The following is a 14018-nucleotide window of genomic DNA, read 5'->3' as shown; positions in this document are numbered from 1 at the left end:
TTAGCATTCACAGGGAGAAAGTACTCTCAGCTCTTCTTGTTCCACAAATGGCTGACATGACATTAGTAGGTCACCTTGCTCTGCTTGGATATGGCGTTGAGAAGCACTCACACTTATGCCTGACACTGTGCCAGGGGTCTCATCGTACTCGAGTTTGGGAACAGAACGTTTTGCAGCTGCAGGCAGGTTTTATTTGGACTGCTTAAAACCCTGTGTTCTCCAGAGTTGTCAAAGCAGCATGGAGAGAATCTCTTCCTTCCATCTCCACAGAGGGAAGCAGTTGGGATGCACACATTGCATGACATTAACTTTTTGTCTATGCCATAGTTTTTTGCATATTTCTCTGTGGCCTCCAATTTTTGTGTTTCTACGAATATCTGCGCCTCCAAAGCTGCCTGTTTAAATCGGTGATTATCATGTTCAGTAGATATGTTGAGTTTTAACTTTTTATATGTGAGCTTTGATGTTCGGGGCATAGATGGAGATGATAAAGTTTAAATGAAAATCATTTTAAATTTTGCAGAAAGGTTTTTGCTTCTTTGAAAAATAGGTTATGTACAATCTGCAGTTTCTGCTTGAAAGGAATTCTTAAAAACTTTACCATGTTTCTTTTGGAAAGTATCAAGGCTATTGGGTTTTTTCACATAAAGTGTTATTTCATTTTGGATCTAGAATTACTGTTCATTTCAGCCATTTCTCATGCCATCCATACCACCACATTCAGATGACACTACACAGCTTTATTTGTTCATTGAGTTATATCATATAGAAAGCATTTTGTTATTTTAAAATTAAATCTAAGATAATGCAGATCATGTCCAAACATTAGAATTTTCCTCACTATTTTTTATTCACTTAATTTATTCAAGAACAAGTGAAGTCAAGAAGTGATGTAATTTTACTGTACTGCTGGTTGCTGGCAAAAAAAACACAAAAAAAAATACATCCGCATTTAAGCACGTTCGCCAGATCTGTTCCATGAACTGCACTCTATTACTTGCAATTCTGCTGGCTGTGGTGTTTAATAATTCAAATTTACTTCTACAGTGACTTTTTATTCTAATGATTCATTTTAATAGTAGATTGAGGGCATGCCCAGACCTCCTGGTTAATAACACCACTGACCAATCTTCAGACTCACCTGGAAGTTTTGTTTAAGCAGATGCATGTAGTTGCTTCAATGATGCATCGCATCTTATAAGGATACTGTGATTAAAAACAGAAGGTGGCATTTATCTTGACAAGCTGTAGAAGGTACAGTATGTAAGGAGAGATGAAATTTTATTCTGAGATGTACCACTTTTTCCTTCAGTCACTACACCATAAGGATGTGCATCCGGACGTCATTATAGGACCAGAATGTAGGCTTGCTGTCCAAATTTGGTAGCATTTAATAGGCTATTGCTACTTAAAGCTGTTTTTATATGATTTGAATCTTGTCATCTTTATAACCAAATGTAACACTTCAAAAATGAAGACAAGCAGGATTCAGTGCACATTATTATTATTATTGTTATTATTATTATTCTTATTATTTAATAATAAGAATAACAATAACTAAGGTTGCCGGTGCCTGTTGAGGTGGAAATCCCCAACTCATTGGTGGACACCACCAGTGAGGGATGCCGTCAAGCTGAAGGAGTCCTATCAGGTTTTTTTTGGCTTGTGGGACTCCGGAGGCAGCTGATGGGTATCGGCAGGCTAAGCATTTGGCAGTCACTAAGGCAAAAACTCGGGCATAGGAGAAGTTTGGAGAGGCCATGGAGATGGATTCGAGAAGATTCTGGTCCACCAGAATCGACTAGAGTCGAGGGTGGGCAGTGAAGGGAATACTTCGAAGACCTCCTCAATCCCACCAACACATCTTCCGACGAGGAAGCAAAGTCGGGGGACCCTGGCATGGACTCTCCTATCTCTGGGGCTGAGGTTGCTGAGGTGGTTAGAAAGCTCCTTGTGGCAGGGCCCCGGTTGTGAAACAGTGGACCAGCTCTACACCCTCTTCAGGGTCTTGGAGGGAGCATGGGAGTTTGCTCAACCAATCTACATGTGCTTTGTGGACTTGGAGCAGGCATTCAACCGTGTCCCCATTGGGCTTCTGTGGGGGGTGCTCCGGGAGTATGGAGTGCCAGACCCCCTTGTACGAGCTGTCAGGTGACTGTAAGACCGATGCCAGAGCTTGGTCCACATTGCTGGCTGTATATCAGAATTGTCTGCAGTGAAGGTTGGACTCCGCCAAGGCTGCCCTTTGTCACCAATTTTGTTCATAACTTTTATGGACAGAATTTTTAGGCACAGCCGATGGGTTGAGGGGATCCGGTTTATTGGCCTCAGGATTGGGTCTCTGCTCTTTGCAGATGATGTGGTTCTGTTGGCTTCATCTGGCCATGATCTTCAGCTCTCACTGGAGCGATTCGCAGCCAAGTGTGAAGCAGCTGGGATGAGAATCAGCTCCTCTAAATCCGAGACCATGGTCCTCAGCCAGAAAAAGGTGGAGTGCATTCTCCGGGTCAAGAATGAGGTCCTGCCCCAAGTGGAGAAGTTCAAGTATCTCGGGGTCTTGTTCACGAGGGAGGCAAAGATGGAGTGGGAGATTGACAGGCGGATCAGTGAAGCATCTGCAGTGATGCAGACTCTGCATCGGTCTGTTGTGTCAGCATCCCGCATGGATCTCCTCCCTCGCCCAATCTGGAGGAGAGGCGGCACTCTCAATCTGCGCTACTCAGCTGCAGCACATTCCGGATCATTAGAGGACGAGCATAAAGACTCCCAGACGACGTCTAGTCTTCGCTGGATCGTACTGCTCTTGTGGTAACCAGCTCGGCACAAATCCAAGTCTGACTAGTAATCCTGTGTGCTAATCGTGTCTCTTGTCCTCCCAAGCTCTTCACCCTGCGTCCTCTACCCGACTTGTTCTGCCTGCCTGCCTGCCAGCCTGTTCTCCGCCCTGCCTGCCTGCCAGCTTTGTTCTCTGCCCTGCCTGCCTGCCAGCCTGTTCTTCGCACCGCCTGCCAGCCTCACATCCTACGGGATTCACCTGCGTGCACATTCTTATTGTAAATAAACACTCACCAGTAACTAACCGTGTGTACATCTCCTTGGATCCTCCCTCCTGATCGTGACATGTTGTGGTAAAGAAGGAGCTGAGCCAAGAGGCAAATCTCTTAATTTACCGGTGATCTACGTTCCTACCTTCGCCTATTAAAATATGAGATTGCAAACACTGGGTGGACTACATCTCTCGGTCATTTCTAGATTGAGAGAAAAAAATGCTATGTGAAGAACTAAAGTTGTAATTTCATCTGGAGTACAGCATGACATCACACACCGTCTCTCTGTGTTGATCTCCAGTCCCCTGTTTACCAGACAGTCCAGTTGCTTGTTCTTGTAAATTCATGTGAATCGCCGCCTCCTCTCTTCTCTTGGGTGCCTCAGTCCTCCCTCCCTATAAAAGGCTACAGCCAGCAAGCAATGGCAGCATGTATTTTCTAAGCGAAATGGCAGAATGGAACAAAACATTCACCTAAAGACAACTAGGCTCCGACAAAACCTCTAAAGAAACAACAGTTGTTGGCGAAGACGTCGCTGGATTAAGAAAGGGACAACCCAGATTAACATGGGCCTTGTGTTTCCAAAGTGGAGAGCACTGCAAGAGCTAAAGGGGCTGTGATTGACTTGGAGCTAGCTCTTCTCCTGGACAGTAAGTAACAACAAAACGTTATAAGTTACTTTGACATGTACAAGAAAATGGTGATATCATTTTGCTCAGTGTGTTCGCACTTTACACATTCGTTCACAGACGAGGCGAGTTGGGTGTTGGGGGAGGAAGAGGTAGAAAGGGAAGGGAAAGTACAGCTTACTTTTTCTTTACAAAAATTCACAATTACTGACTACAGCTACCCACATAGAGACTCTATAGCAGGGCTACTCAATTCAGTCCTACGAGGGCCGCAATCCAGCAGGTTTTCCATGTATCCCTGCACCAACACACCTGAGTCAAATTAGGTGGCTCTAACAGCCAATCAGGTTCTACACAATGACTCATTAATTTGACTCAGGTGTGTTGGTGCAGGGATACATGGAAAACCTGCTGGATTGCGGCCCTCGTAGGACCGAATTGAGTAGTCCTGCTCTAAAGCCTCATTTAAGCTCTATGCTAAATATACATATGCACAGAGCCATCAATCCTTCTTCTGCGTCCTTTTCATGCGTAGTCTTGCGGAAGAGTACAGAGATGCAGCAAATGGAACAGTGCCACCGGAAATGGAAAACTAAAGTTAGCTAATAATAAAAACATACTGCAAATTTTGGAAGACTATACCCATTCCTCAGGATTCACTGCCCTGCGTATTTTAGATGTTTTCCTACTCCAACACATCTCATTCAGATTTATATCTGCCATTACTGATTAACATGGGCCTTTGGGCTTTTCTCTTTTTCTTGAGTATTTGTCCAAGTTCAGCTGTTTACTAGGTAAGTTAGTACATATCTGCAAACATTATCAGTGTATTGTGTATTTGCAGCAGGCATGTCTAACTTATTTAGATGGTTTAATATGGTGAAAATGAACTCTATGATGTTCTATTGCATATTTAGTGCAGTTCATATGAGTGTACTTTTTTCAGAAGCAGATTCTGATGACATGGCCCCAGCAGAAAAAACAGCTCAGTCTTTTATTATATATATATTTTTTTTTTTGTTCGTTTTTTTTTTGTTTTGTTTTGTTTTGTTTCCTAACCAAACAGTGAGTAAAAGCAACATATATATATATATATATATATATATATCTTCTCTGTTTGTAGCTGAATTCTGGAGTCCATCATGTGGCCCCTTGTGGGCTTGTTTACTGGTTTCTGAAGCTCACACTTATGTTCATTCCCAGAGCACCTTTAAAAACAAGTAAAATGGCATGATTTGCCAAACACTAACCTCTTGCATTCCAGTAGTCTCTAGAAATGCAAAATGACATATATTTCTGAGAATATTTCTGGATTAGGATCTCCTGTAGGCAGACACAGGCAGGTGCTTAGTAGGTTTAATTCTCACTGAATAAATGCTGAAAAGATGCGCTTTCTTTTCTCCTTGAGAGCTCATGCATTCACGGTCATGTGTTTTGAATATCTGAAGAGAGTGCTAGCATGCAGCCCTATCTGCAACCATGACAACACTAGAATCACTGTGGATGCTCTGATGCTTGTTCTGAACCTGCGAAGTGTCATGAATGGTGTTTAGATAAGAACAAAAGGCTTCCATGGAAAAAATGTGAGATAACGGGATTGTCAATAATTCAGGAGATTACATGTTAAAAACCAGTGGGATTTGGGGAACGTTTTACATTCTGATGGTCTTGGATTGTATTGTTCATAGTGACCTCAAAACCTTTTTAAAATAATGGTTACTCTGGACAACTGATGTTGACATGAAAGAACTGTAGGAAATGTGGAGATAATTCATTATCCACTTCTGTCTGTACAAAGGAAAAGGCTGACTGATGTTAATAGTAGTCTCCATCACCAGTCAATGTCTGAATCCAAAACATGGTGTTCCTTTCTTCTTCTTTTTTTTTTTTTTTTCTTTTCAGATAGTCATAACAAGAGCCCGGCACCCAACCCCCCACAGTCTGCCGTACTCCACAGACGGAAAGGTCAGCTGGAGTCGAGCACCATAAAGAGGAGAGCGCGGTCGCTGAGTTCCTCTAAAGTTCAATCACATTCAGCAGAGGCCCACCTCTCTCTTCTGTCTCCCCTGCTTTGTGTTTCTATATTTTTGTGCCAGTGTGTGTGTGTGTTTGTGTGCTTGAGAGACGGAAAGCAGAAGATACTGAGATTTTCAGATAGTGTTTAATAAGCATAAGGGGTGTTGTTTGGGTGGAGGTGGGGGGGGGCATACATTGAACCTGAGGTAGAGTGACCCCAGGGTCAAAACAACAGGAAGGAAGTCACATGATCAATTCAAACTCATGGAGAATGAGGGGGAGGGGTCTGCAAAGTGCAGACAAGCAGGGAGGGCAACAGGCAACATGGGTAAAAGGGGGGAAGGGAGGAATCCATTCTTTTCACTCTTGTTTTTCTCAGTCTGACGCAGGTGTCTGCAGACATGATTGGCGCCGGTCCAGGTGTGGATTACAACATCAAGACCACTGGAGGGAAAACAAAAAGCAGTGTGAGGGTACCCAAAAGCATGAGAAAGAATTTTCTTATTTTTTTCTAAATATCATACTTAGTCTAAATTAAATAAAGCAAATTTTATTACAAGGGAAGACATGTTATAAGTTAAGACAAAGAAACATAGCAACCCTCAGCTCACTGTCACTTAAGCTGATTGAGGAGATGTTTGGATGTCTTACAGAAATTTGCTTGAACAGCAGATAAAAAACGGAAATTGGTGGGGCTGACTTTTTACCTCCTGTTTTATGAGAGATGTCCAGGTCAAGGGGCAAGATAACAGTGGTCATTAATTACTTAATTTATTGGTCCCTTCAATCTTAACAAATGGGAACTATAATATTGGGTCATATAAAAACATGTTGTAAAAACTGCTGGTTATTGGTCAGTTATTAAACTTTGACTTTTTAATGTTTCATGTGTGAGACATTTTATAGATAATTAGGTCTTTTTGTGTCATAAAAAAGACTGTTGTTGACAGTGAACCGTTGTCATGATGCTGACTCATTATGAGTTTTGAAACAGCATGCAATCATCGTAAAATCAGAGACATTATTTGTAATGTAACAATGTCTGTCTAATGTGGAGTGTTTGTTCCATCTTTCAGAAATACACCATACTGTGTTGTGACCTTTTCTGCCAACAGCTAAAGTTAAGCTTTAAATACAGGAGTTTCAATCACTTTGAACAGTTATATAGTTCACATTAGACAAGGTGTCTCTCTTACTTCACAACTGATTTGAGTAAGCTACACCCAGCCTTACAGGTTATCATGGGTGTCTCAGTGCTTAATGGGATAATTGATACAAATCAACAAACTGAGCAATTTGTCTAAGTCTTCTGCACACAGTTTCAGGAGTCATAAGGTGCATTCATAACAGGAGTGTCCACTAGACTCAACAACAACTCAGCAACATTCTTCCAGACCGAGTCTGCATTCATGCTGTACTACTCAAAATATTGTACCTATTAAAAAACATATTCAACTTCCTGCCACAGATGGCACTACATCAACAATTACAGAAGGAGATGACGTGACACAGACGTGTCAATATAGAAGTTTATCACAAAAGTGTAATGGAAACACTTTTTCTGCACATGACGTTTGGGGTCACGTTACCGGTTCATTTCAAATAAAGATGGGTAGACGCAGGAGGAGATGGAAATCTTTTTACAAATAATTAAAGAAAAAAATATAATTGTCATCCTTGATAGCAGACACCAGCGAAATGCTGAGTTTTACAAAGAATTAGAAATCTCCTTCCTCTTCAAAGAGGAGTCTTGTGAGATGAGATTTTACGAGAATAACGGCTAATGCGCTACACACCATTCACTGGAAACACCTGCAAATTGCAATTGCACTTTGTCGAAATTTGAGAAATATCGCTTTCATTTTGCACAAAAACTGTAATGGAAATGCAGCAAATGTCGTGTTACTGGTTCACATATTTTGGTTGTTTAACTCATAAATGCAGTTCCTGCAACTATCATTTTAAACTAATATAAAAGATCAGTAAAATGTTATTGTGTAAACAGCCTCTAATGTTACTTATAGATAAAACTTGAGCAAAACCCATAGAAATGGGTCAAAGAGTTTAATCCTAATGGGACATTCAGAAAGTTTTTTTCAAACACAAAATTTGCTGACATTTTATCAGATTTGGCCACTGGAGTGTTTTTGCAGTAATACAAAGATCCGTCTCCAGGTTGATGGTTACCACCACAGATACCATGCACTTTGCCTCAAATATTTTCATTATAAACCAGTCAAGCTACCTGACTAATCTTACGTCTGATCTTGTGACTTAGGGTCATAACAATTCCAGACATCAGTTTCCCGATCACTAAAGCTTTACATTACCGCATCTATATAATCCTGCCATCCTTACAAATCCTGCATATAAAACAAATAAAGGCACAATGCTAGAAAAATACATTGAAACTGCAGATTCTATGCTCATGCTAACAATGCACAGTTGTGGCTCATTGGTGAGAAAACTTGTCAAGTTCCATTCATCACTAGTTTTAGAATTATAATAGGAGTTATTTGTTGAAAAAATCAAAGCATGGAAAATGTAAATTTAAGGTAAGACTACCTTGAAGGGATATTGTGTAACATTTTCTGTTGTTTACTGGTCAAAATCAGTGTCTGCACGTATATATGTGTTATCATTGGTGTATTATGACCTCCGCTAATGATCTGATACATTCTCGTAAGCGAAAAATTTTAGATTTGTTTATAAACATGGGTACGCTGGTAGGGAAGCTTCATGATGGTCTGCCATCTTGAAACTACAGCTGCCGGCAAGGGACAAATAACACCAGCGTGGAATCCTTGCGAGCCAGCACACAGTGATTGGGACCCAGGAGGAGGAGAAAAATGAGAGAAGCTTACTACCCCGGCAAGTTGGAAAATCTGTTAAATCCTTATTCACAGAAATGCAGGACGTGTAGCAACAGCATGGGAGCTGTTTTCACCAGGGCCAAGAAAGCAATTAAGGGCACTTAAAAGGCAGCGTGACCAGACGATAGAAAAAAGGAGGATCAGCATCTCCCTAGCTCGGGGCGGCAGTGGCTCAGGCGGTAGAGCAGGCTGTCCAATGATCGGAAGGTCGGCGGTTCGATTCCCGCTCCCGCAGTCATCTGTCGTTGTGTCCTTGGGCAAGACACTTAACCCTCCTTGTTGGCATCGCTGGTGGAAGAATGTTCGGTGATGGTCGGAGAGGCCGTAGGCGCAGACTGGCAGCCACGTTTCCGTCAGCTTGCCCCAGGGCAGCTGTGGCTACACACGTAGCTTACCATCACCAGGTATGAGTGAGGAGTGGATGAATAATGGATTCACAATGTAAAGCGCTTTGGGTGCCTTGAAAAGCGCTATATAAATCTAATCCATTATTATTATTAGCTAGCCATCAGGTACCAGGAGCTCAAGAAGGAGAAAGATTTTAACCCATAAGAGCCTGACGTGACATATTTGTCGCATATAGTTTCTGAAACATTTTGCTTCAATTTATGGTATAAACTTTGCCAAAATCCTGTTGAACACAATCTGACACTTGTCTTCTGTTCCCTAATAGAGTATATTTATGTGTGTGTGTGTGTGTGTGTGTGTGTGTGTGTGTGTGTGTGTGTGTGTGTGTGTGTGTGTGTGTGTGTGTGTGTAGAAAGCAATACACAGTTCCAGTATTAGGAGGAACTCATTCATACACAATGTCCCTTTAACAATACTTCTTTAAATTTAATGGTTTGCAATTCATTTCACTTTAAGATCATTTCATCATTTCATGGAAGACATAAATGTCTTTGTCCACACTTTATTCCTCTGCTACTTCTCCTTGTCCTCATGATACTAATCTTTAAAGTTTCAGTCTGTTGCAGGTGTCGCTTTTATGTATCATAAGATATGCTATTTAATAATACATACATGAAAAAAATGCAGCATTGGATAATTTATAACCTTTACTATAAGAAGTTGTGCAGACTTGAAATTAGAGCAAAACAGGGTTGAGTCCAGACGGTGGGTCAAATCTATTACTGTGCAATGCATGAAATTTACTCTATGTCAGAAAGATACACGCGAACCTGCAACAACTCACGCTAGAGGGAAGTTTCAACAGCTAAAACAACTTAAAGCATGTGTGAGAGCGATAATGTCGTGCAGTCCACCGGGAACTGTAAACCATGTTTTTTAAATTAGCATGGCCATAGTTAACTGACACCTACTGACATTTGGTGACATTTACAAATAATGTGAGTTGGATGAAGAATCTGTCACCCTCACAGGCAGCAGCTTTGTTTAGTTGTCACTCCAACTCTGGTCTAGTTTTGCGTTTATACCCTGTGGCTGTATTATCTCTCCACTCCCTCTGTCTACACTGATAGTGATCAGCGGAAGTCTTTATGACTTCCGTTATGGCTGAATAATCATTGTGCTTGGACTTGCACATGCACGTACACTCATTCATCCTTTACACACAGGGCCTGCGTTCAGGCACCACGTTCACTGTCAGATGCAGGAAGGAGATCATTAGCTTCCTGAAGAGCTGATGGAGCTGGCAAGGACAGGATGGGGTCAACAGGGCTAAGGCTTGGCCATTGGGGGAACTCTCATCATCAAACAGCTGCAGAAAAAATATTTCCTCCCCTAAGGTGAGATTCAAGGAGGACAAAATATTTGTTTTTCTAATTCCCTGCAAGATTATGTAAAAAAAAAACAATAGAGCTGATTTTTTAAGAAATCTGGAGAGACTGGGCATAAGCAAAGAACAAGGTCATTAAGTTCTGGTGCAGATCTGGATGATTTTCTCTGAAGATTGCAAAATAGAGAATTGGCTTGAATGAAGGATGCTCTCTTTGCAGATATTTAGTGTTCAGAAGTGGCTGTAATAAATACAGACTTGATGGATTAAATTAATAAAACCAACAGGGCTGAATGACAGCAAATATAAGCACAGAGGCTTTTGCACCAAAATCACTTATAGATTTGGAGAGTGGAGCTAAATAGAAGGATGGGGTGTTTAATAGTTTCAAGCGGGACATTGAGTTCAAGAGGCTCTCAGACCAAGGATACATCAGGGCCAAAACACTAAAACATTCAAACTGCTCCAACCTTCATCTTGCTACCACTGTCAGAGGTTGTTGTTTAATGGATCATTTTCAAGGTTTTAGTGAGCATGTGTGTGCATTCATGAAAGGCTATTTACACATCAAACAGAAAAAGTTGCCAACTTATATTGCATCAAAATGTCCACTGCTCCTCTTTATCAGCTATCCACTGGTGATTGTTATGTTTCTGTGAGTGAGTGTACAGTGTGAATGCTTATACCACAGACACCTGGAAGTCCAGATAGTTCAAGCAAGGTCAGAAGGTACTTTGGGTTCATGTGAAAAATGATACAAGGTACACAAATGCTAATGACAACAAGGAGAGGAGACAAACATACGATCCGAGTCAGTTCTTTTTTTTTTTTTTTTTTTTTCTTTCAGGTCGTGTGGCTAGGTGGAAACCACGTGGTATAGTAGGTGGAAGAGTAAGCTCATCACAATGTTATTACCACAGAGAAAAACAGAAAACACACATGCACACAGCCTCTTGTAAACACAAACACATCTTTTTGACTGTCTCTTTCACACAAACATATCTGCCCAACCCTGCCCTCAGCACAGCTTTGTTCCAGCCAGCAAGTGGGTTTAAAAACAAATGACGTGCTTGGCCTTTTATTATGTTCCGGACACTGTTTTTCCTGAGGCTGGAATGCGGACAGGAATGTGTTGTTGCTCTGCTAGCGCTCAAAAGGAGAAAAACCTACCGTGCTAAAATGCTCAAGGAAAGAGACAAGAACAAAAGAGACATGCAGAGAGAAACCAAGTGAAGCGAAGGTTTAAAGAGAAACGGGGGAAATGAGGACTTGGAGAAAAACAGGTCATAACTGTTAAAAGTAAACCAGGGGGTAGTGAAATCTCTTCAGGGTGGCTGGAGTTGTGATAGAAGGTTTGCAACTTTTCATTGGCCCACTCTTTCTTTCTCTCTGGTTTTCATTACAGCTGTTATGATCCTCTTCGTTCAGGCCATGCCAACACTTGCATAACTGCCTGGCTGTTATTGGACTGCTAGTATAAACTTTGCCTCTGCTAGTTTTTCCTCTTATGTTAACATGTATATAGTTGTACACTTCAAATGGACTTCTGTTTTTTTAAAAAGCATTAAAACTCACTTAATTAACATAATTCAGCCAATCTTTAAAGCATTTATGTTTTGCCTCCAGAGCTTGAATATTAACATACTGCTGCTGACACACTCCATGTTCCACACACCTCACCAGTCACTGCATGACATGTCAGTGTTGGAGTGTTTGAGCTTTGGAAAAAGTGTAAATCAAGTCTGTGAACATCCTGAAGGCTTTTCATCGGATAGCAACATCCTGCTAGTTTTTACAAGTTGTCCATCCCTGCTGACTTCCTGATAACTACTCCTTCTCCTGCAGGTGTATACTTGTGCAATCACGCAAGTACTCAGCCAATTAAACGGATTTTTTTACACCAAGGCACTGCAAGGTTAACGGTCTGTAAAGCTCTCTATCCTTCTGGGTAAATTAAAGGGAAACGGTACAGTTGCCATTCAATGTACTACACACAGGAGCCAAGCTGCTGCTCGATTCATGAAAGTCATGGAAAAATTAGCTTCATTCTGTCCCTGAAATAAGTTTTAAAATTGCCTATTTTCTGACCAAAGCATTGCAGTTGGAGAGCCCAAAACTAACTGAGACACCAGCTAAGAGATAAAATGAGTTTCAAAGATTTTTTTTTTACCATAAAGAAAGTAAATTCCCATATTTAAATAAAATTGTATTTATTGTATAAAATTTGGTGAGTCTGTGTGTCAATCTACCTTTTTCAACTGGTCTGGCCCTTTGTGTAAAATGTCCTTTATAAGGCCTTTTAACATTTAGAAGGCAAGTTAAAAAAAAACATTTTTGTTATTTATATTTTTAATTTATTATTTATATTTATTATTTATTAAAATATTACACATTTTAATTATATCTAATTTTCACCTCACAATTATTGTGGCCAAAGCCATTTATGATAGTGTCATTATCAGAATATCAGTATTTAAGGCACCTTTGAAGAATCTTGCTATTCTTCTTCTATCCATACAGTGTCTATACCTGCTTATTCCGCTGCAGGGTCACTAGAGCAGGTACTAAGTGAGAGACAGGTTACATTGCAAGGCCAACAAAGAGAGACAACCAGGCATTTATGCGCCCACTAACAAACATGTTTTTATTTTGGACTGTCTTAGGAAGCTGAGCTACCAGGACAGAACCCACACATGCATAAGGAATACATATGGTTCAAACCAGGAATTTTCTCACTGTGAGGCGACAGTGCTATCCGCCACACCACTGTGCAGGCCCCCTTGCTGCTTCATGCAATGGGAAATAAGTAAAACTGTTTTTTATTGGATGTTTTTAAATATTTCTAAATATAAAATGTTAATTTTGACATTAAACAAAAGTATCAAAGTTTTTCTTTTAGAAAATTAGTTTCTAAAAAGGTCCTAACAACAAGTTTGTATTTAACCATATTTCCTTTAATCAGATATACTCTGATAACAATATTACCACATTACAACATTGACATTTTATAATGTAATATCACAAAAGTCATTAATATCATTGTATAATGACAGCCTTTTTCTGGATGTTCAATAACTATGGTGCTTAGGATGTTGACAGCAGCCGTTTAATCTTCTAAAACCCAAGTTCCTCATATTTGCACACAGCTGATAACCCCCTCTAGTGGTTGAGTTTATAACAACAACAATACAGTCAAGGTGGCGCTTTAATACAGCAACAACTTCCATAGAAAGCAAGTTATAATGGAAGTTTGTGGCACAAAGTTATATGAAAAGTTTTTTTTTTTATTATTTTAGAGCATGCTTTTTCCTAAACCTTTTTGCTGACTTATCAGGATGCAAATGGTAACAAAGTTTTTTTGAGGGGAAAAACAAACAAAAAACAAACTAATTTGTTTCACTCCATAATTCCTGCAAAACATCTTTCTTTTAAAACTGCAGCTATGACATGATGAGGCACACAAGTTCATCTACTTGTCACACATTTTGCTATGAACATCTAATCAGCATCTAATTTGAGCATCTAATGTGAGCTTTGAATTAAATGGAAGTGTGGTAGATATGTACCATGTCGGTACTTCTTTTGTGGGTCAGATGAATTGTGTAACCAGATGGAGGATATTTGGAAACAACAGCTGAGTCTGATTTATCCCTGTGAGAATGTACGTGCATGAGAGCACAATACTAAAGAATTATTAAAGGACTTGTATGTGTAAAAG

The 14018-nt window shown here is 40.4% G+C and overlaps 1 protein-coding gene across 3 annotated transcripts in view; it reads left to right on the top strand.

The window, feature by feature from the left end:
• Window positions 1-6500, top strand: part of myo16 (myosin XVI) — a 123448-nt gene extending 116948 nt beyond the window's left edge. For 2 of the 3 annotated variants that reach the window (XM_042001833.1, XM_042001831.1), the window contains exons 35-36: window positions 5579-5641; window positions 6072-6500. In XM_042001833.1, coding sequence (XP_041857767.1) covers window positions 5579-5641; window positions 6072-6230 — 222 coding nt within the window. In that variant the 3' untranslated portion in view covers window positions 6231-6500. Of the gene's footprint in view, window positions 1-5578; window positions 5914-6071 lie in introns of those variants that run through there. The other variant, XM_042001834.1, reaches the window with a different exon arrangement.
• The last annotated feature ends 7518 nt before the right edge of the window (window positions 6501-14018 follow it).

This window comes from Melanotaenia boesemani, chromosome 12, assembly GCF_017639745.1.
Source record: "Melanotaenia boesemani isolate fMelBoe1 chromosome 12, fMelBoe1.pri, whole genome shotgun sequence".
Classification (NCBI taxonomy): Eukaryota; Metazoa; Chordata; class Actinopteri; order Atheriniformes; family Melanotaeniidae; genus Melanotaenia; species Melanotaenia boesemani.
Note: the sequence above shows the minus strand (reverse complement) of the source record. Positions and strands in the feature narration are given on the sequence as shown.